This window comes from Saccoglossus kowalevskii, chromosome 15 (genome assembly GCF_978046115.1).
Source record: "Saccoglossus kowalevskii chromosome 15, keSacKowa6.1, whole genome shotgun sequence".
NCBI lineage: Eukaryota > Metazoa > Hemichordata > Enteropneusta > Harrimaniidae > Saccoglossus > Saccoglossus kowalevskii.
The window spans coordinates 20,624,411-20,650,232 of NC_140655.1; the positions used below are offsets into that span (position 1 = coordinate 20,624,411).

The 25,822-nt window shown below is 35.4% G+C and overlaps 1 protein-coding gene across 1 annotated transcript; it reads right to left on the reverse strand.

The window, feature by feature from the left end:
- Positions 1-665: 665 nt before the first annotated feature.
- On the reverse strand, positions 666-25,567 carry LOC146734056 (uncharacterized). Its single transcript, XM_085508510.1, has 10 exons — positions 25,477-25,567; positions 20,807-20,964; positions 12,694-12,790; positions 10,154-10,352; positions 7,809-8,051; positions 6,555-7,003; positions 5,045-5,150; positions 4,597-4,854; positions 4,149-4,229; positions 666-1,125 (listed from the first exon to the last, which is right to left on the reverse strand). The coding sequence occupies exons 1-10, from the start codon at positions 25,537-25,539 to the stop codon at positions 809-811; spliced, it is 1,971 nt and encodes a 656-aa protein (XP_085364636.1). The 5' UTR covers positions 25,540-25,567; the 3' UTR covers positions 666-808.
- Positions 25,568-25,822: the final 255 nt, after the last annotated feature.

A 25,822-nucleotide genomic window follows, 5' to 3' on the forward strand; every position in this document is an offset into this window, starting at 1 on the left:
TATTCGCTGGATTTTATTTTCACGGAATCATCCCTTCAGCGAAAATAGCGAAAATAAATTCCAAGCGAAAATAAAGTATTCTACAGTAATAAGTAATGGCAAGAAAAAAAAAGAAGTTTACATGGAAGAAAATGGCCGACATTTTTCCACTATTACGACTTTCTATTCCATTCACTATGAGCAAGCCAAAAACTATTGTTAAATGCACTTGAACTTTTCCACCACTAGTTCTCTTTTCAAGCTCAGAAAATATAACTGAAAATTGACTCACATTTTGTCTGTTGGCTCCAAAATTAGGGTTCATTTCCAGAAATATTGAAGAATATACGAAAAAAATGCAGACAAATTTGGGCAAGAAAGTCAGGTGGTATAAAAGTTAATACATGCATATCAACCATACAATGCATACCGGTAATATTGGTTTCCACTTTGCATCAGTCAATACTCCTGTTGTCGTTATGTATAATATCCATAATTTTTATACAGTAACTTCACCTCAACTGACAAGTGTAGCACTGGACTAAGAAAGGCTGTTAAAACTTTGAAACACACACACCATCTTAGATAATTGTTCCTTATTTAGAATTCATAGAGTGCAGATACATTTACAGCACAATGGAAAAATCATACCAAAATTTCCCTAATTTTTGGAAAATATTTTTCTCAAAATCAGTTTCAGACCAGTGGTACATAATTAGCGCATATACAAACCCAAATTTATCATGATCATTCTGAATAAATTTTTATGACGACTAAATTTTGAAACTGATTTTCCCCGAAAGCACAATGTGGCAGAAAAGTAAATAGTTTAATCACAAGCAGCAGTATTTGGTACATCCTCCCACGTACAGTTTTCACATATCACTTTACGACACAGAACATTGTCAAATTTTACCAAGGACTGTAAAAGTTCCTTCAAAGGTGGATTCAGTCCACAGCGATTCTTCCAACAACACAGACATTGGTAGATAACCTCAGTTAGTACTTCATTGCCATATTTGTATTCCATATCTTCAATGTCCTTATCTGTTAGTCCAGGACTTGGACTGGATCGCAGGAAGGCCTTCCAGTAATTTCTACGGACACCACTGGCAATATCCTCTAACAGTTCTTCAATATATTTATCTAAAAGATAGGAAGAAATAAACACCATATTTATTCTATCAAAAATAGAGATGCATTTACCCTTGAGGGCCATAATTTTTCCTGGCCAAATTTTGGTTCAACATTTTGCCACTATTCATGTATTTTTCCATATTTTTTTTTCTGAACTTTGGACCAAATAGACATATTGTACAATTGGCTAAAATGTTTTGAACCAAATTTTGAAAAATTCTGAAAAAATTTCGTGGGTTTAAAACTTATGATTGGTGACAGAAATAGTCAGTCACTAAAAGGGTTTACTGGGTATCTACAGCAGGCTTTGTCTTTTGAAAATATCCTGGGAGCCAAAAATGTAAGCATTGATGCCTAATGAGCTAACCTCCGCATGTTCTTTGATATTCCTATGTACTAAGACAATTTTATAAAATTTGACCTTTGAAATGGATGCATTCCCCCTCAACGCTGGATTAATAGCCCTGCACATTGGTTGTGTGAGTAGGAGAGCAATGCTCTTACAATCTTTTCAAAATGGTATGGTGATTTAGTTGTAGTTTATTTAAAATCTATTATTGTATTGTATGTGTAGTTTAATTGTAATTGATTTTAAAAAGCTTTAATACAACAAATACCAAATCTGAATTGTCATTATTTTATTAAGTAGAAGTAAAGTTGTAATAATAATAATATTAACTTTATTGAAATCGTATCAATACAATAAAGGTAATATATATATAAAATATGATAGAAAATAAAAATTACAAATATAACTAACACTAATAAAATATATAACAGTTAAGAAAGAAAGAAAAAAAAGATAATTTATAAAAAACATGTATAATAAAAAATAAAATCTTTTTTTTAAACTGTCTTCCCTCATAGTAAAACACTGGTAAATAAATTTACTTAAAGTGCCTGTGCAATGCCCACCCACACGTTTCCCATTTTAGATCTGTGCCTCACTGAAATGGGCAGTTATTGATTTTTTTGCTGAAAATGATTACTCGTATCCAAGTAAATTTGAGATATTTCCCGTGCAGTAGCCACGTCCACCTATCCTGAAACGGTCGACTGTTTCTGGATTTCCGACTCTCGCCGAAAGTGCGCCACCAAATGCTAAAATATGAGAGGAAGCCATACCCCTGGGCCGTACTTTTATAACACTGTGTCATTCAACACACTTTTAAAATATATACATTGATCGTCGTTTCTTCCTTTTTTTTGTCTATTTTATTTTATTTTAGTTTTTAGAAGTTGTTTTCCCAACAAACATTTACGATGGTTAAACGTTGTGTTGTGGATGGTTGCAGTAGTGCGTATAGTCATAGTGTAAGTATTTACACGTTCCCAATCGTTCCGAAGGTGCAAAATTGGTGGACGAAAGCTGTGAAAATAACGAGAAAAGTTAGGGTGGACCTCCTCCTTACAGCGTCATATGTAGTGTTCACTTCACCTCAGATTCTTTTTTTCGAAAAACTGTCCTTGTCCATGACAAAACAACGAGGCGCATTACAAAACGTTTTTAAAAAAATAGATTCCGGACCAGCCCATGATCACTGAGGCGGATTTCAGAAGGGAGAGAGACGTCGAGTAAGTGTTTCAAATGATTTGATTTTTTTTTGCGATCCTGAATGTCGCTTTATAGAGACCACCCGTGTTATGTAAAAGTTAGCAGTAATTTTGATAGTGGCACGAAGACGAAGCGTCGGACAAACAGGAAATTACTCAGCCCTCAGGCTGTTTTAATTTTCACAGGCTACTAAAGTGTCTGAATTGTCCGGTGATTGGTGTTGAATGTCGAATTCACACCTTTGTTGCTTGATCTGGGTAATAATTTATAGAATAAGAATCCAGGCTTGGGCTGCCAATGTGTTTTCAACAAGTATTTTTTAATATGTCATAATTATGAAAATCATGCTAAATCGTCTGAATTTGTCTGTATGTGAGTTGCTCTCAATTATTTTTGTTATCCAATTAAACGCCGCCATTCACGCACTTTTCCCCGTCGTGACCCGACACGTTCACCCATTTCAACAAATTTATTTCCACGCGGCAGTCATTTATTTAGTAACTGTGATTTGTCTTTTTTTTTTTAATTATTTCTCTATTTTATTGATCACTATAATTTAATGTTTAGAATGTCAAAATATGTTCTCTTTTTATTTTAATTTTAAATGTTTTCTTTACTCAGACGATCGATGAAATAAAACAGTGATGTGCCTAGTAACCTGCTAAATAACAAGACAATTCAGGCGTCAATTGATTTTGTTCAGTGCCCGAGTCCAGCGACAGTGTACAAACGTGCGCCGGTGACAGTGCCGACCACGATGACCAGCTACACCAGACCGGACATATTTCGCATCTAACTCAACCACATGCAACAAACTTGATACTATGTGTTCATTATGGTCCAATCCTCCTCGACGAACAAGTACATAAGTGTCAATATAGTCAAAGATGAGAAAACAGCACCAGAAATTTGCTTTATTTACACGTATCGGCAATGCAAGCTGCCATGCAACTTTCCCTTCTGACGTCACAAAGGGAATTTATGTTTTAAAATACACGAAAATAAAGTTGTCGTAGACTGAGTTTAAAACACATTTTTTCACTTAAAAAAAATAATTCATGCTTAGAAACATAAAAATTAATAATATTTATGTATCAATAGATAATTTTAGGCGTGAAAATAGCAGCCATTTCACAGGCACTTTAACTCTTTTAACATTTGTCTATTTTTTCGATTTAGTATGTTTATCAAATTTTCATAGTCAGAGCAATTGTCCTGGAGTATGTTGTGTTTGTTGAAGAGATCATCTCTCCATTTTTTGTAATATTTGCACTGTAGAATCTGGCCATATTAAGCATTTTTTTTTTTGATCAGATCAATATTTTTGTGTTTTCCTATTTCTATTTGCAGTGTATGTGCACTGATTCTTAGCTTGGTTATATTGTCGACGTGTGTTTTGGAATAATAGTTTCTAGATAATTTTCAAAGTTGTAGTATTTTAAAAGGTAGTATACGTACAATTATTTGCAAGACTTACCAGGTTTTAGAACAAGATTTTGTTGAAGAAGTCGAGTACATGATAAATTAGTTCGCAAAGTGGTTTGACCACTAACATATTCTGTGGAGTAAATAAAATTATAAAGTTTATTTTGGGAAATTTAAGTAAAGGTGATTATAATAGTACTTTACACACACATCTAGAGTTGTGTAAGAGTCTGAAAAAAGTTGAAAGCTTTTAAATTCAAATAGTAATTTAAATTCAAATGTGTTAAAAACAACATTTAATAAGTCCTTTCAAATGTTATATTACGGAATTAACACCTTCAGTTGAAATGATAACAGCTATGTACCAAGTAAATAACTGGGCGGTCCATGCAAATGACATTTCCCATGATGCACTGGTGCAATCCCTAGGATTGCAGAGCCACGCTTTAAATGGATATCATGTATACAATATGAAAAGAATTCTGAATCACTACAAATACCTTGCTCTGGTCCCATGCCTACATTCACCATTGAATAACCTACAGATTGTTGTGATCTCTTTGGTGACATCTTCTTCTTTGCACGCTTAAAACGATGGCAGATATATGCTCCAGTCACTGATACCCCAGTTAAAACAATGCACACAACGCTAACAATCAAACCAATGGTGTGGGAATATAAACTAGATTGTTTTTCATTTATTTGATTAGTGTCATCAGACTGTTCAGTTGAACCGACTGACTGTGGAACAGTAGAAACTAGAAAAGAAACAAAAGTGTTATTTTTAAGTAAATTAATAAATAATTAGCATGTCAAAATGTCTGAAAAAATAGTGTACTTAAATAGGAAGAAATTCTCAATAAGTATATTACCAGGACTATATTGCCAAGGTATACAAATTTATTATTCATCACATAAATTTCACTTAAACTGCAGTAGTTCCTGTACCTTGATTAACATTTCTATCCTTCTCTTTCTCACCATCATCATTATTTTGAATGACACCATCACCATTCTCCTCAAATTCATCTTTGACAGGATAGGTGTCAATATTCTACAAAAGTAATAATATATCATATTTTCTTAAATAGTGCATGTAAATTTGGGTATTATTTAAATAGGTAACACTGATTTAATTTTATGGATGACATCCTCTGGAGACCTGAAAACTAATGCGGGAGGGCGAAAAAAAAAATCCTGCCAAAAAAAAAAAAAATACTGCTAAAACCACAGGACTACGGAGCTGGTATTACAAATTGAACCACAGAACAGAGTGTAACAAAAATACAACAAGAAGTCTTTGTTGATGTTGATGTACACCTCTCACAGGTATAACCATTTCAGACAAGCTCTCGTACATGTAGTCATGATGAAGTACCTTCAGTCAGAAACACTGCATTCAAGGTACAGCATGAACACCATTTTCAGTACAAGTCAAGGCGGAATGTACATATCACTATTTTATGACAATAACTAACAAAACATTGCACTGTGTGTGCAAGCAAATTATTCAAATCAGATAATGAAAAAAAAATAAGAAGAAAATTTTCTTCACCTCGAAAGCGGACTTCGGCCGAGGAACTTCCTCTGCTTTCTTTGCAGTTTTGTTGACTTCAATGCTAACAAAACAACCAAACTGACTTGTCGCCTGACCAACTTTTAGACCACCATACACCTCCCCTCCTCTCCCATTTCTCTCATCGTTGCAGAAGAAACGCGAGATAGCCACTCTGGACAATATGTCTTTAAAGTTGTCTGGGCGAAACTCGCTTGCCGCTACCAAACTCTCGTATAGCTGTGTAAACGTCACATCTCCCTGGCCGACGTCAATTACGTACCAGTCTACAACAATCCCTCCATTTTTCCTCTCAACTTTTATGCTCACGTGGTCGTCATGTTAGAATCATTTAGGACAAAATTGGCATGTTTTGAGGTGGTCCAAAACTAGTTTTACGACAAGCTGGCACTTTGTGATAATATGAGTCGGCAAGTTCCAGACAGAAAACAATCTGTGGAGACTCGTCGCTGGAGATTTTTTTTGTTTTTGAGAACAGACGAAAACTAATGTGCGTGCAGATGTCATCCATAAAATTAAGTCGGTGTGGCCATAATAATAATAATAATAATAATAAAGAGTATTTATATTGCACTTATCTTAAATTAGCTCTAAGCGCACTAAGATTTATTATACAGCAAATGCAATTTTTTGGTTAATAGGCTCTACTATTGGAGATGTGCTTTTATTAAAAGTGCATTTAAGTATCGTTTGCTATTTGCATCATAGACCCTCTAAAAGAGGGATGGGAAACTGCCGGCAAAGATCAAAGTAAGCGCGAGGGGTGGATGTACGATGTATCTTGGTACGGAGATGCATTGAATGTTCCTCAAAAACCTGAATAAGCTCATGGCATGGGCTCAAAATATTAAGTAGGAAGCTATAATACATTTGTTTGTATACCTTTATATTAGACTCAATGTTCTCTGGCAGGGCATCTGGATCATACAGTTTTGGTTCAGTACTCTCTGAAGAGGAATCTGGCAGCTCATTTTCTTGTGGAATATCTGGAACTGTATCTGGTAATGTGGGCCCCACAGTATCTGATACTGAATCAAGATCAGTTCCTTTCTTTCCATTATCTGGCAACTCAGGTTCCATCTGATCTGATTGATTAAATACTGTATTCTTTGATAAGATATCAGGTGATACTTCCCTTTGAAGCAAGTCAGGCTCTATTCTTGTTGCCATGGCATCTGATACATTAATTACCGTATTCTCTGGTAAAATTTCTGGTGAAACTTCACTGTGAGGCATTGTAGATGTTAAGACATCCTTGGATGAGTTATTAACACTGGACTTCGCCAAAGTGTCTCTCAAGTCAGTATCAGAAGTTGTGTTTACAATCGCATCTGAAATGTAAATGATATGTACAAATGTAAACAATAGGCATATAGCTTAAAGCCGGAGGGTCGCCACCTGTGCACACACGGGAATAGAGTCCCAAGCGACGATAGCAACACATGCTAAAAACGCAAAGGCTTATGGGTAGACGCTTGTTTGTAAACAATGACACGCTATGGCCGTCTGACGCATGCACAGGTGACGTTCACAACCATGCATGGCATATCATGGTCCCATTTAAATAGACTTATGATATGCAAATTTTTCAATTGTTGATCAATTGTTATATGTGCCAATCATACTTGTTTGACTAATCTAGCAACACAACTATGCTTCAAATGTCCTCTGGAAAGTACTGAATGACAGTGGAAAACAAAATTAAGTACTTTATAATTTTACGCTATACTTGCACTGCACACAGAGGTTAAAATGACAGTAATATGAAGATCAAGAAATAAAAGTAACGAGTACAGAATAAAAGGATATATGAATGAGAAAGACATGGCAATGGTTTTTCTAGAAAAAAACTGCAATAGGGAGCACTGTAATTTAGCGGTTCCACTAAGTAGGGAGATAGGGTTCTCCCTACCAGGGTGTAGAATTTTTGATAATTCTAAGTTAAAATGGATTATTCTATGGCTTCCTTGGGGACAAAATAACTATCAGACAGGTCACAGTTGAAGACTGTGGCCACATGTGATCCCTGGTCAATCAGAATTTTATGGTTGCCAGAGGATCTGCTCCCCAGGGTAATAGGCGTTTAAAAAATATCCTGCATTTAATAATTGTTATTACAGGACAAGTATCCTATACCTTCACTGTATTTATTATCAGCATCTGATTTAATTTGATTATTCAAAGCATCTGATGGCAACAATTCGTCAACTGGTTCATGGCTCACACACACTGCATCATGGGTAGCATTGCCTGGAAACTTAATGTCCTGATTGATGGCGTAGCAGTCTGTGTGGGGCGTACAAAAGATCAGACTGTTCATAGCACTGGAGTAAGTATTTTTCGGACATCGCCGACAGCGAACATCAATACCAAACTTGGCTAAAAGTAGAATAAAAGAAAGCTTAGACAGAAATCTGGTGTGCTAAGAGTATTGGAGACATAATAAGTAATTTAAAATTTAAAATTAGCCTTCAAACAATAATCTTGGTGAGTAATATATTTGTCTGATATTTAAGATACACAACATTAAAAACAATGTTATCAATAGTATTGATGTTTATAAAACTTGCAGAAAATTAATTTGATTGTACATCTACATGTATGATTTGCTGTTTGATTTATTCCAAAGTACCTCTGCCCAATTCAATTTAAAGCGTGGTGGTCATCGCGCAGCGCGTGTTCGAATTTCATGTAAATAAACAATGTATCTTACATGCATTGTATACGTCGCTATGAGTCTCATATCAAACAGGACGCGGCGCGACAACTGCCGCGCTTTAAATATGATTTTTTGAGTATTAGAAATTAGCTAATAACAAATAGATAAACAATATGCATGTTTTTCATCATTAAACTAATCATGTTTGTGATTACCCCAAGAGCATCTATGTACTAAATTTCAATGAAATGTGATGATTATGCAAATTATTCAATTTGTATACTGTAAAATACTTTATTTTAGCTGGAATTTATTTTAGCTGAAAATAAGTTTTAGGTGTTTTGTATGGAATTTATTTTCACTGATTTTTGGCGAGTTACAATGTAAATGTAAAATATAGCACAGCAAAAAAGGTATATTCGCTGAGTTTTATTTTCACTGAATCACTCCTGCAGCGAAAAATAGCGAAAATTAATTCCAAGCGAAAATAAAATATTTTACAGTACTCAAATTTCAATCCAAAACTAATCAAGTCTCAAGCATTGGCCCCTGCAGTCACTGATATTCTAAGACTTACTTATACTGAAATAAAATGCAATAATTGTTTTTTGAGATACAGGGTGAAAATTGGTTAATTATTATGCAAATTAGATAATTATTACGCACAGATTTCAACCCAATCAGCTCTCAGTGCATTGTTCCAGGACACCTATGTACCTAGATTCATTAGAATGTGATGTTTTGTTCTTTTAATGGTGGAAGACCAACAATTATTACGCAAGTTAGGTAATAAATATGGATGTATTTAAACCCAACTAATTAGGTTCTCGCATTGTCTTTATTTATGTACCAAGATTCATTGCAATAAGAACATTAGTACTCGGGATATTGATGGAAAAAACAAAAACTGACTAAATATTATGCAAATGAGATATTCATGAACATATTTTAAACCAAAACCGATCAGGTCTGTGCATTATTAAAAACATCCTAGAAAGGTGTGAGTGTGCTTGGAAGTTGTATATATCTGTATTTTTGTCCTTGTAACAATAGTACGGTAATAAAAGTACACACACACAAATGCGTAAACATCTTACTGTCGTTGTGATGATACGCATTGAATTAACTTTTAATATAGTTGCATTATGTTTAGATTAAAATGCAACCTTATATAGGGTTGCGATTTAATTAGAGTTTAATTTAATCTAAATTGTTTAATTAAATAAAAATGCAACAAAGTAGAAATAACATCATACATCCTGTGACTTAACATAGAAATGTTTGCAAATCTTAGAGTTAGTCAAGGGGGTAGGTATGGTACAGTTATATTAATATTAATATTAATATAAATTGAACCATATCTTCCTTCTTTACCTACCCTGAGCTACTTGCATTTGACTTAAATTTGCTAAAATATTAATATAAATTATGAAAAATAGTGAGGGTCTCCACTTGGTAGGTTTGTCATCACTTGTTAGGTGTGAAGATAAGTCAAAGTTGTCGCAACGTTAATATAGCTAATGCACATAGACAGGGTAACTGCAAAGACTCTCATTGTGTGCTTTTTAATCAACAGTAAAAAATGGCACATTTCAACAGCTAATTTTAATCCTTCTGGCCGAGGTGGGTGCAACATTTTGATTTTAGAGGTTTCAATTTTTTTTTTGATAATTTGTTAGATTTTGCAAAATGTGTTATATTCCATCAAAAGCAAAATTATTGAATTACTTAACTGAGAAAAATTCAATTTATAACGTATTTTAGTGAGGCATGCTCTAATTGTTTGAAAAAACTCTAATTTAACGCTTTTTGGTTAACTGACCTCTCAATGACACTCTTTCTCCAGGTGGACACGAATATCGTATACACATATTGTCATACATTGGATAAGTACCGGGTTCGCAACCACATTCTCTTTTATGTACACCATCGCACTCCTGGACAACCTGTGAAACAAACAATATTACATGATTATGATTACTTGAAGCCACAACCATTATGCCAGCAATAAACCAACCATATTTGGACAGTTAATCTTATGCACTGCTATAAATTTAAAATGGATGTCAGAAGTCCAATTGGTCAATCTAGCAAAGGTGTTGTGACATCATCATTATCATCATTAGCTGAAAACAATTTTTGCTAAAAAGACATTTTAGCTGTTTTATATAGAGTTGAATGTAAAAAAATAGGAAAAAAAGGTATATTCGCTGGATTTTATTTCCACTGAATCATTCCTCCAGTGAAAATAAATTTCAAGTGAAAATAAAGTAATTTGCAGTACTGTAACATATGTTTATAACTATATTACCAGACACCTTTGTCACATAGGACATGAATAATAATTACTTAAAATTGTGACTTAAAATACAAACGCATCTAACATCATTATCCCAGCTTATTATCCAATTGTTTAGAGACACAAAACCTGCAATTTTACATTCACCAAGAAAAATGTTTGTTATGCAATCAAATTCAGTCATTTAGCTAAGAAATAAATGATGAAATAAAAAACAAATAAAAAAATAAAAATACAGTAACTTGTGCAAATGACAATTGTAATTCACTGTGTGACCTATTACGTCTTCTTGGGGAAAATAAAATTGCAAAATTAGTTACGTTGTCATTGATTTCCACAACATTTTTACAATGAAAAAACAGAAATGCATGGCCACAAAAAATATGCATTTTATTTACGATATTAATTTCTTAACATCAGAATTAACAAGGTTAAAATTAATAGGGTCTGCTGGAACATGCTCAAAATCAAAGTCTTCATCAGCAAACTCTTAATGCACAATTTCACAATTTGATCTGCAACAACATCATTTGACCTGCAACAACATCATTTGACCTGCAACAACATCATTTGACCTGCAACAACATCATTTGACCTGATAGATCATATCTGTTTTTTAAATGCTGTGTCATATCGATGCAAGACATTTTGGTAATACAATGCAGAAGTGAATTACCGATATCAAAGTAGGATGTGTTTGGACAGATTTCACCAAAAAAAAAAGTAACTAACAATTTTTGAAAGGTAAACTGAATGTGGAATGAGGTATTTATGGCCTTTCACGTCATAGCTTTGAAAAGTACCCGGATGTTAAATATGTTCGTTCGTTGTTTATTCCCCTCTATGAATGGCCTCCAAGGTGTTTAATTGCAAGCACTTCAAATGCCTATCCAAGCTACAGTTATAATTAAAACAAAATTAAACCACTGCAATATTATTTCAAAAACAGTTTAGAATATACACAACTATAAATTAAGGCCGCATTTAGGTTCGCTTTAAAAGGTCAATGTCGAAGCACAGTCTATGTATGATTACCATAGACATGCAATATGCCAGTATTTGAAAAAATCAAACAACGATCAAACACCAGGTTTTATGACGAGACATTTTGAAGGACATGTGCATGAGTATTATATATTAAGCCTTGTTAACACATGCCAAAAAAAATCAAGGTTCCTTTTACCTTATCAATTGGTTAAAAAAAAATCAGGGTTTCATCCTTAGCAAATAGCTCAGTTAAATATACATATCAAGTCAACATGTAAGCAGTCAACCAGCATAAAGCTGCACTTATTAATTTTATCATTCACCAACTCAGCAGCACTTACCCATTGTACAGACTCTTTCCTTGAAAGCATGAAAATACATAGTTGTTTGAAAACATTAATCACTATTAACATAGAAGCCTATTCATGTATGCAAATTCATTTTTCACTAAATTGTTTTCCTTGGGTTTATGAGTGTATTGACCTAAAAAAAAGTTGTCATTCATCAGTCTAATTTTGGTGAGAAATGTTTTTTTTTTTTTTTTTAAGGAATAGAGACTATTTTGTCAATTTCCTATGACAATATACCATATCTCAATTAGTAGGCTGGAGACCGATAAGATGATTTGAAATTATTTACAAAAATTACGTTTCAAAACGTCAAAAATGCAATTTTTTTTCAAAGTTGAGCCCTATAGAATTGTTCTAAATTTAGTGATTTTTGGAAAACATTTAGGACAAGTTTCTCAAAACATGTCTCTGTAACACAAGAAGAACGCTATTTCATAGTGCCATCGAGCAATATATCTCCATGATTTTACATAATAAACCAATTAACATTATTATGCAATGTATAAACAACTTTCTCAAAAAAATAGGAGTGCAGGTAGGCATCGACCACAACAATAAATGTAGTGTTTCAGCCAAATGTTATACGGGATAGATATGAAATCTGGAGATTAAAATGTAAAGTATATGTATAGTATTATCCAAGCCACACCCTGTAATATTTAAGTTCTTGTATTTTGAAATTTCATTACAAAATACAGTAATTTAATGAAAGAACTATAGACTTACCACTTGATTTTTTCCAAAACAACGTTCAGAACATAGCCAGCATTCTTGACAAAAGTTGTAATACGGTAAATACATATTATGTTCACATAACTTGCACCTGAAAATAATATATAACAATTGTAGTTGCCATTTTTTTTGTGTGTTTTCTAATGAATTAACAGTCCCAAAATAATCTTTGGGTTACAAACTATATGCATATATGTACATGTAAACAGCACCTAGACAGGTGGCTATGCATATGTACATGTAAACAGCACCTAGACAGGTGGCTATGCATATGTACATGTAAACAGCACCTAAACAGCTGGCTATGCATACATACATGTAAGCAACACCTAGACAGGTGATCATGCATATATGTACATGTAAACAGCACCTAGACAGGTGGCTATGCATATGTACATGTAAACAGCACCTAAAGAGCTGGCTATGCATACATACATGTAAACAGCACCTAGACAGGTGGCTATGCATATGTACATGTAAACAGCACCTAGACGGGTGACTATGCATATGTACATGTAAACAGCATCTAGACAGGTGGCTATGCATATGTACATGTAAACAGCACCTAGACAGGTGGCTATGCATATGTACATGTAAACAGCACCTAGACAGGTGACTATGTATATGTACATGTAAACAGCACCTAGACAGCTGGCTATGCATATGTACATGTAAACAGCACCTAGACAGGTGACTATGCATATGTACATGTAAACAGCACCTAGACAGGTGGCTATGCATACATACATGTAAACAGCACCTAGACAGGTGACTATGCATATGTACATGTAAACAGCACCTAGACAGGTGACTATGTATATGTACATGTAAACAGCACCTAAAGAGCTGGCTATGCATACATACATGTAAACAGCATCTAGACAGGTGGCTATGCATATGTACATGTAAACAGCACCTAGACAGCAGGCTATGCATATGTACATGTAAATAGCACCTAGACAGGTGGCTATGTATATGTACATGTAAACAGCACCTAGACAGGTGACTATGCATATGTACATGTAAACAGCATCTACACAGGTGACTATGCATATGTACATGTAAACAGCATCTAGACAGGTGGCTATGCATACATACATGTAAACAGCACCTAGACAGGTGACTATGCATATGTACATGTAAACAGCACCTAGACAGGTGGCTATGCATACATACATGTAAACAGCACCTAGACAGGTGACTATGCATATGTACATGTAAACAGCACCTAGACAGGTGACTATGTATATGTACATGTAAACAGCACCTAAAGAGCTGGCTATGCATACATACATGTAAACAGCATCTAGACAGGTGGCTATGCATATGTACATGTAAACAGCACCTAGACAGGTGGCTATGCATACATACATGTAAACAGCACCTAGACAGGTGACTATGCATATGTACATGTAAACAGCACCTAGACAGGTGGCTATGCATACATACATGTAAACAGCACCTAGACAGGTGACTATGCATATGTACATGTAAACAGCATCTAGACAGGTGACTATGTATATGTACATGTAAACAGCACCTAGACAGGTGACCATGTATATGTACATGTAAACAGCACCTAGACAGGTGACTATGTATATGTACATGTAAACAGCACCTAGACAGGTGACTATGCATATGTACATGTAAACAGCACCTAGACAGGTGACTATGTATATGTACATGTAAACAGCACCTAGACAGGTGACTATGCACATGTACATGTAAACAGCACCTAGACAGGTGGCTATGCATACATACATGTAAACAGCACCTAGACAGGTGACTATGCATATGTACATGTAAACAGCATCTAGACAGGTGACTATGTATATGTACATGTAAACAGCACCTAGACAGCTGGCTATGCATATGTACATGTAAATAGCACCTAGACAGGTGACTATGCATATGTACATGTAAACAGCACCTAGACAGGTGGCTATGCATATATACATGTAAACATCACCTAGACAGGTGACTATGCATATGTACATGTAAACAGCACCTAGACAGGTGGCTATGCATATGTACATGTATAAACAACACCTAGACAGGTGGCTATGCATATGTACATGTAAACAGCATCTAGACAGGTGGCTATGCATATATACATGTAAACAGCACCTAGACAAGTGACTATACATATGTACATGTTTAAACAACACCTAGACAGGTGACCATGGATATGTGTACATGTAAACAGCACCTAGACAGGTGGCTATGCATATATACATGTAAACAGCACCTAGACAGGTGGCTATGCATATATACATGTAAACAGCACCTAGACAGGTGACTATGCATATGTACATGTTTAAACAACACCTAGACAGGTGACCATGGATATGTGTACAAGTAAACAGCACCTTGACAGGTGGCTATGCATATATACAAGTAAACAGCACCTAGACAGGTGACTATGCATATGTACATGTTTAAACAACACCTAGACAGGTGACCATGCATATGTGTACATGTAAACAGCACCTAGACAAGTGACCATGCATATGTACATGTAAACAGCACCTAGACAGGTGGCTATTTATATGCACATATACATGTAAACAGCACCTAGACAGGTGGCTATGCATATATACATGTAAACAGCACCTAGACAGGTGACTATGCATATGTACATGTATAAACAACACCTAGACAGGTGGCTATGCATATGTACATGTAAACAGCACCTAGACAGGTGGCTATGCATATATACATGTAAACAGCACCTAGAGAGGTGACTATACATATGTACATGTTTAAACAACACCTAGACAGGTGACCATGCATATGTGTACATGTAAACAACACCTAGACAGGTGAGTATGCATATGTACATGTATAAACAACACCTAGACAGGTGACTATGCATATGTACATGTATAAACAACACCTAGACAGGTGACTATGCATATGTACATGTATAAACAACACCTAGACAGGTGACCATGCATATGTACATGTAAACAGCATCTATACAGGTGGCTATATATATGCATATATACATGTAAACAGCACCTAGACAGGTGACTATGCATATGTACATGTTTAAACAACACCTAGACAGGTGACCATGCATATGTGTACATGTAAACAGCACCTAGACAGGTGGATATGCATATGTACATGTATAAACAACACCTAGACAGGTGGCTATGCATATGTACATGTAAACAGCACCTAAACAGCTGGCTATGCATACATACATGTAAGCAACACCTAGACAGGTGATCATGCATATGTACATGTATAAACAACACCTAGACAGGTGACCATGCATATGTACATGTAAACAACACCTAGACAGGTGGCTATGCATATGTACATGAAAACAGCACCTCGACAGGTGGCTATATATATGCATATATGCATATATACATGTAAACAGCACCTAGACAGGTGACTATGCATATGTACATGTTTAAACAACACCTAGACAGGTGACCATGCATATGTGTACATGTAAACAGCACCTAGAGAGGTGACTATGCATATGTACATGTAAACAGCACCTCGACAGGTGGCTATATATATGCATATATACATGTAAACAGCACCTAGACAGGTGACTATGCATATGTACATGTTTAAACAACACCTAGACAGGTGACCATGCATATGTGTACATGTAAACAGCACCTAGAGAGGTGACTATGCATATGTACATGTTTAAACAACACCTAAACAGGTGACCATGCATATGTGTACATGTAACCAACACCTAGACAGGTGACTATGCATATGTACATGTATAAACAACACCTAGACAGGTGACTATGCATATGTACATGTATAAACAACACCTAGACAGGTGACTATGCATATGTACATGTATAAACAACACCTAGACAGGTGACCATGCATATGTACATGTAAACAGCACCTATACAGGTGGCTATATATATGCATATATACATGTAAACAGCACCTAGACAGGTGACTATGCATATGTACATGTTTAAACAACTCCTAGACAGGTGACCATGCATATGTGTACATGTAAACAGCACCTAGACAGGTGGATATGCATATGTACATGTATAAACAACACCTAGACAGGTGGCTATGCATATGTACATGTAAACAGCATCTAGACAGGTGGCTATGCATATATACATGTAAACAGCACCTAGACAGGTGACTATACATATGTACATGTTTAAACAACACCTAGACAGGTGACCATGGATATGTGTACATGTAAACAGCACCTTGACAGGTGGCTATGCATATAAACATGTAAACAGCACCTAGACAGGTGACTATGCATATGTACATGTTTAAACAACACCTAGACAAGTGACCATGCATATGTGTACATGTAAACAGCACCTAGACAGGTGACTATGCATATGTACATGTATAGACAACACCTAGACAGGTGACCATGCATATGTACATGTAAACAGCACCTAGACAGGTGGCTATTTATATGCACATATACATGTAAACAGCACCTAGACAGGTGGCTATGCATATATACATGTAAACAGCACCTAGACAGGTGACTATGCATATGTACATGTAAACAGCACCTAGACAGGTGGCTATGCATATGTACATGTAAACAGCACCTAGACAGGTGGCTATGCATATATACATGTAAACAGCACCTAGAGAGGTGACTATGCATATGTACATGTTTAAACAACACCTAGACAGGTGACCATGCATATGTGTACATGTAAACAACACCTAGACAGGTGACTATGCATATGTACATGTATAAACAACACCTAGACAGGTGACTATGCATATGTACATATATAAACAACACCTAGACAGGTGACCATGCATATGTACATGTAAACAACACCTAGACAGGTGGCTATGCATATGTACATGTAAACAGCACCTCGACAGGTGGCTATATATATGCATATATACATGTAAACAGCACCTAGACAGGTGACTATGCATATGTACATGTTTAAACAACACCTAGACAGGTGACCATGCATATGTGTACATGTAAACAGCACCTAGAGAGGTGACTATGCATATGTACATGTTTAAACAACACCTAGACAGGTGACCATGCATATGTGTACATGTAAACAGCACCTAGAGAGGTGACTATGCATATGTACATGTTTAAACAGCACCTAGACAGGTGACCATGCATATGTGTACATGTAAACAACACCTAGACAGGTGACTATGCATATGTGTACATGTATAAACAACACCTAGACAGGTGACTATGCATATGTACATGTATAAACAACACCTAGACAGGTGACTATGCATATGTACATGTATAAACAACACCTAGACAGGTGACCATGCATATGTGTACATGTAAACAACACCTAGACAGGTGACTATGCATATGTGTACATGTATAAACAACACCTAGACAGGTGACTATGCATATGTACATGTATAAACAACACCTAGACAGGTGACTATGCATATGTACATGTATAAACAACACCTAGACAGGTGACCATGCATATGTACATGTAAACAACACCTAGACAGGTGGCTATACATATGTACATGTAAACAGCACCTCGACAGGTGACTATATATATGCATATATACATGTAAACAGCACCTAGACAGGTGACTATGCATATGTACATGTTTAAACAACACCTAGACAGGTGACCATGCATATGTGTACATGTAAACAGCACCTAGAGAGGTGACTATGCATATGTACATGTTTAAACAACACCTAGACAGGTGACCATGCATATGTGTACATGTAAACAGCACCTAGAGAGGTGACTATGCATATGTACATGTTTAAACAACACCTAGACAGGTGACCATGCATATGTGTACATGTAAACAACACCTAGACAGGTGACTATGCATATGTGTACATGTATAAACAACACCTAGACAGGTGACTATGCATATGTACATGTATAAACAACACCTAGACAGGTGACTATGCATATGTACATGTATAAACAACACCTAGACAGGTGACCATGCATATAAATGTATATGACCAGAAACTCATTCCTAACAATCTGTTATTAAGCATGAGTAAGTTAGTTATCTTATCAGATAATCATAGTACATAGTATTTGCTCTATTCTACAAAACAAAAAACAAATTTACTTATTAGAATCACAGATACATTTATGAAAGTGCATGCACAAGAGCAAAGTAATAACAAACATTTACCGTAAAAAACTTGATTAATTCGCGGTCTATTAATTCGCGCACCCATTTTATTTTCGAACGCTAATTTTTTAATGTATCCTTTTAATTCGCGGCGTTCAAAAACATGTTTAAAATTGTATCCTATTAATTCGTGGGCCAGAATAAAGTGGGTAACTCAGAATATATTGCATGAAGACATTAAAAATATACATTTTGTTTGAGTTTTTATGTTATCAGTACTTGGTGTAGCCGCAATCGCAGATGATCTCCGTCATCACAGCCTTTCAGTTAAGCATGCAGTTTAGGTTCGGTAAAGATTTGACCTGAAAAAAATCATTCCCCAACGACACTACAGATGTTGGGCAAGATTATTACTTAGTCGATAAAAATTCATCGGTCACGAATTTCCGTGATGGAAAGCTTAGTACAGGGCTTTTTCGTCGCTGATCCACAGGGTTGCATCGACCAAGTGTCCGCCATTATTCTATTATGTTTATCATTTAAGTGAACCGCCCTATGGTGCGTAAATTAACGTTTTTGATTGGTTGGGTGATTGACCTCGTGTCACATTTTCATTATACCGGATTCGGTAAAAAACACAGAGTTAAGCGGTCATGTACGTTCTATAAATCTAACCTTGCACACATAATCTTGTACTGACGTATTTGTTGTCCAAGAAAGACATTCTTTTTCATTTAAACCCCAGTTAACTCTTTGCGTCCATGGTATTTGTGAGAGTTGAAAGATTTTTTGAACAAATGAAAAGTAACTATATTGATTTGTGTCAAGCTGGGTGGCCCGAATTTAAATATCAGTGCATGAACTCTGTAGGTCATTGCCCAATGCCTCACGTAATTCAAACGCGTGGTTAAAAAAACTAATTATCATGAAAGCAATAAATTACGAAGTTGAAATATTCAGAGCCGGTACAAAATTTGCGTAATTAGAAAAGCAAAGCCAGTACGGAGTTGCATACAAGTTGCGTAATTACAGTACAATTTTACTAGATTGACGCGCGGGGCATGAAAGAAAAGGGTTGCTAAGGTAACGCGCCGGTTCAGTGCGTGACTTGGGGTCAAACTTCGGTCAACACACACTTGATGTCAGCATCTCCACGCAGCAAGTTTTGCAAAGAAGTACTTGAAGTTCAATTACGTCCCAAAATGATGTCGCTGATCACTCAGTTGTTGCAGCGTGTGTTGTGTCATGTCCATGATGCACCCCGTTTTGACTTTGGCTTGCTTTTTCTTCTTAATGCATGTTCACGTAAAATGCGACCTCTCACCAATGTATTGAAACACTTTGAATTTATACTTTGCATGATTATATTTGGTCAACGCGAAACATTATTTTTTCTAAACATTTTCTGAGATCATTTTTATCAACGAAGGGTTATTTTTCCAGACAAGATGGGCTTCGTAATATCTGCCATAACATCGCCCGGGCGATGCCTAGAAAAATAAAAAAAAGCCAGTGCAGAGCCAGACGACTACTTTGTAGCCACGTGTTCATTGTTTGTTTGTGTACAGAGTGACCTTTGCCATTTCACTGTTTCATTTCAAGTGTAACATGGTGCGTGGTCCTTGACGCAGTGCGTGTTCTCTGCCCGACTATACGCCATGAATGTCGCTAGCCATGAGTCTCAGAGGCACTAAAAAAACGTCCTGTAATCGTGTTCATTGGAAAACAAAACAAATCACTAATAAATTTATGAAAACAGCTCCTTTTTGAATCGATCAAAAAGTACTCTTTTAATTCGCGCACCAAAAACCAATAATTTCTGTTTTTACGCTATTAATTCGTGCACTTGAAAAAATAATTATTTTTACTACCGCAAATTAGTATACTATAAATGACCATCATTTTACATACAGTCATTGTACTCCTCTTAAAATACTCCTCTGCTTCAAACTTGCATTACCCGAACATAAAGGAATGCATAACATGATTCACTGTAATTCAGAAATGATTTTATTCTTACTGTGTTACAGAATCAGCAGTACATGACTGCACCATGAAATTGCCAGGTTGACAAAGGTCACACGTTGTACCATCCCTGAGCTTGAAAGTTCTTTTTTCAGGGTCTGTTTTATAGCACTGACGTAAATTTCCATCGGCTGATGTCCTACAGGTAAAAACCTTGAATAAATGAGAAAAACCGGTACTTAGTTTGATTGCACCAACATATATATGCTTTTATGTGTACTCCAAAATCTGTATTAAAAGCCGCGGCTTCTATTAAAATGGTACAATGCAACAGAGGGGATGCGGCTTCTATTAGAGAATCTACACATATGAGGAATGGTGAATTTTTTTGGTCTCAATCGTTCAAAAAGGATGGGTGTGGCTTCTATTAGGAATGCGGCTTCTAATACAGATTTTACGGTAATATTGAAATTGAATTTAAATTTCATTTCACCAGTAACATAAAGAAATTAAATAAATAGTAATGTACAGAAATACATATACAAAGTATTATGAGTAGTCAAATGGATATATTTGTGTGAGATATGAAATATTGATTTGCAGCAATGTAATTTGTTACTATATACTTTATATTGATACAGGTTTTCCTGATGTTTAATTTATTGTTACGTGGTCATTATTTCACAGTCAAGTCGATATTTTTGACCCCCAATTTTAAGATTTTCAGCCATTTTATAATAATTTAGGCCACTTTTTGGCAAAGAAACTTTAATTTTTGGACAAGAATGCAGCCTGAACGTCAATTTTTTTTGAAGTCCAGGTTTTTGAGCAGCTGCCGAACACCCCAACCCAAAAAATATTGCATAGACCATAGAAATGTGACATCCATTGTTTGAATTTCTGTCAACCAGAAAGTGAATCTCCTGCAACAACGGTGGACATACATGTAAGCTATTTTTTTAACAGGAACAAATTCATGTATCAGTACATTTAATTACAACAGTAGTGAACATGCAGATATACCGGATTCTGCCGTAAATTCACCCAGGGCCGTTAAACGGCAGTTCAGGTTTAAAAAAAAAAAAATTAGGACCAAGAAACCGCCCAGGGCGTTTTTCGGCAGTTTTTTTAAGGTGTTATTTTAATCTTTTTTGATGCCTAAAAATTTCGCCATAGTCATTGATGCCTATTCAAGAGTACCGGTATTGATGTTTATTGCGACTAGCGCGAATAGGTTAGCTTTGTTTCGACAATAAGCTGTTATAGCTGTAAACAATGTTGAATTATACTACAAATGCTTAGTTTATCTTTGTAAAACAACTAAATTTTTTATTTAAAAACAAATCATGCCACTTTTCCATCAAAATCCAAGCCAAAAGATCGTACAACAACATTGACAAATCTCTTCCGAGCTACGTTCAATAACATTAACAAATTTAAATGAGCTATGGTATTTTGAACACGTTGGCATCATCCATCGTTTTAATTGGTTAATTATTGATTTGACCTGTCAGGTCAAAGAACACAATCTTTGCGATACCGCGATCACTTGCTACCGAGCAATGCAGTTGCAGTTCGTTTTTATTTGAAACGTCTTTTACTAATAAAATGAAACAAAATAATTGTATTTGGCGCACGAGGTTCGTTAATGTGAGAAAGATACGCTATCTACTTTTTAATCCAGCAAGAAAAAATGTATAAAATTTTAGATTAGCTTCTGTAGAAGTTTCTTTCATTTTGGGTGCTCCAACTGCCGGCATTGAAAATCGGTATAAGTGGATTTTTCAATGAAAATATAAGCCCCTAAAAATATTTGATGATAATTTTTTGAAAATTTGAACCCCAAATAAGGGCACAGCCATGAAACCGCCCAGGGCGATTTTTCGAATGGGCGAATTTACGAAAGAATCCTGTACTATTTTCCTGATGAAAATGATCGATCCATGCCAACCAGTGCACACAAAATGTGTACACATTAAAACTGTAAGTTTCCAATGATGACTCGTGAAGATTAGTGGAATTAATCCAAAGAACAGGGTATACCTATAAAAGTATTCTCAGAGTGGAGCTATCACAGAATGTTGCAAAGACGTGCACCACTGTACCATGTACTTCTATGGGATCTGCATGAGCTGCTTTGGAACGCCAGTTGAAATTAAGAGCTAGTGAAATTAGCTTAAGTCGAGGAAACAGCAGAAACTCAACTGTGAAGTATTCCTGAGCAACCAAATTTGTATATTTTACACAAGAAGGGGTAATCTAGTTACACTGTTCAGGGGATCGAGTATCAACAACTATCCCAAGGTATTATTTTCTGAGAGTTTTCAGCATTTGTTTTCACTGTGATGGTTGCCAGGTAATCAAGTTTTCAGATCCACACCAAAATACTTTTTGGATCAAAAGTGCATCTCCTATAAAGTTCCCATAATCCAAGTACTGTAAAATATTTTATTTTCCCTTGGAATTTTCACTGAAGGAAGGAGTAAGTGAAAACTAAATCCAACAAATATTCCTTTTTCCCTCTATTTTACATTCAACTCATAAAAAATCAGTGATAATAAATTCCATTTTCAACAAAAATTAATTTCACCTAAAATAAAGTATTTCACATTACCGGTATACTGAATAATGCATGATCTCTGGTAAACTATTATTTTAACATTGTTAAACATATTTTGAAGCGGTCACTACAAGCTTTACATGAAACGCAGGGTTTTGGAGGTTACAGTTTTAGGGGGATTCATATGGGATATATCGATGCCTCCATGCTAGTACTTACACAACCACGCAGTCGCAGATGGTTCGTCCTCATTCGTTCAAAGTTTACGAAACGATACATAGATAGTGTCGGATCCAATCAAAATACTACAATTTATTTCACCACAGGGGCTTGATAATCTATATAGGGGGTTGGCATCCAATGAATTACAGTAAATATTGCACACGAATATTAACAAGCAGCCTGTCGGCTGAGATAGCTCCGCTGTTAGCAATGCACATTTCAATTAAAGAACAGAAGATATCATTAGAAAATGAACATTATGCATAGTATCAATGCAATGGGACTGTTTTCAACAAGAATTCAAAAATAACATTTTTCACCATAAATGATTGTGGTTTTTAACAAGAAGAAAATATCACTTTTTACCAAAAATGACAAAAATATTCACCAAAATTAGAGAATTAGAGATATCATTACAAAATGAATAAATCTGAGAGAGGTTCACATGTAGTACCTATATATGTAGTATCAAAGCAATTGGACTTGCGGTTAACAAGAAGTCGAAAATATCACTTTTTACCAAAAATGACAAAAATATTCACCAAAATTAAAGAATTGACGATATCTATACAAAATGAACAAATTTGAGAGTGGTCCACATGTAGTACCTATATATGTAATATCAAAGCAATTGGACTTGTGGTTTTTAACAAGAAGTCGAAAATATCACTTTTTACCAAAAATGACAAAAATATTCACCAAAATTAGAGAATTAAAGATATCATTGCAAAATGAACAAATCTGAGAGAGGTCCACAAGTAGTACCTATACATGTAATATCAAAGCAATTGGACTTGCAGTTTTTAACAAGAAGTCGAAAATATCACTTTTTACCAAAAATGACAAAAATATTCATCAAAATTAGAGAATTGACGATATAATTACAAAATGAACAAATCTGAGAGAGGTCCACATGTAGTACCTATATATGTAATATCAAAGCAATTGGACTTGTGGTTTTTAACAAAAAGTCGAAAATATCACTTTTTACCAAAAATGACAAATATATTCACCAAAATTAGAGAATTAAAGATATCATTACAAAATGAACAAATCTGAGAGAGGTCCACATGTAGTACCTATATATGTAATATCAAAGCAATTGGACTTGCGGTTTTTAACAAGAAGTTGAAAATATCACTTTTTACCAAAAATGACAAAAATATTCATTAAAATTAGAGAACTAAAGATATCATTACAAAATGAACAAATCTGAGAGTGGTCCACATGTAGTAGTACCTATATATGTAATATCAAAGCAATTAGACTTGCGGTTTTTAACAGGAAGTCGAAAATATCACTTTTTACCAAAAATTACAAAAATATTCACCAAAATTAGAGAATTGAAGATATGATCATGAAATGAACAAATCTGAGAGAGGTCTACCCAAGGTACATACCGGTATACACCAAGTATCAAAGCATTCAGGCTTGTAGTTTTCAAGAAGACACGGACGACGGACGCCGGACGACGACGGACAATCACTCATATGATAAGCTCCGCTCGACAAAGTCGACAGCGGAGCTAAAAACGGATAAAGTAGCCGCTACTGGTTTTCTGCTCGACGCCGGCGTGACCCTGGATAATACAGGTCACAGGAGCTTGCATGGCCTTAAAATTACATTAAAAATTACATTATGGGAGAAAGAGGATTAATCATTTTAATAGATTGTACAACCCACGACATTTATAGACAGTTACACGACCATCTAAATATCAATATTAAAAATTCCGCCATTGGTTTGAGGAGTTGGGCACTCACGAAAATCTCCATTCGCCAGTCACTTGTTTCTGAAAAGGACTGCGTTGTCGCAAACACGACGAACAACCTAGCTGCAGCATAGACCTTAAAAGACAGGTTTATGGCTGCGGTTACGAACAACCCAGAAACATCGGAAAATGCGCGATCGCCAAGACATGCATGAGCGGAAATACCACTTACCAATGATACAAAAACACCAAACTTGTAACATTTCCAGGCCATCTTGCCAAATCGTACGCGCATGGGAAAAAAAATCCACCAACTCTAAAAATAGCCTGTACACCGATCGCCTCATGAATATTGTATAAAAAAAAAGTTGGTGTAACTTCCGGAACAGTAGCTCTGTGGTGATTGGTCAATGCGGTTCAACGAAGGGTACACGTACACACAAATACCTGCACAAATCGGAGTACTAGTATTGTGAAAAAGGCAGAACAGCGACACATGTAAAGTACATTAAATAAATAAGTAAATAAATAAATAAATAAATAAATAAATTCAACTTACTGTGTACAAAACATCGTTT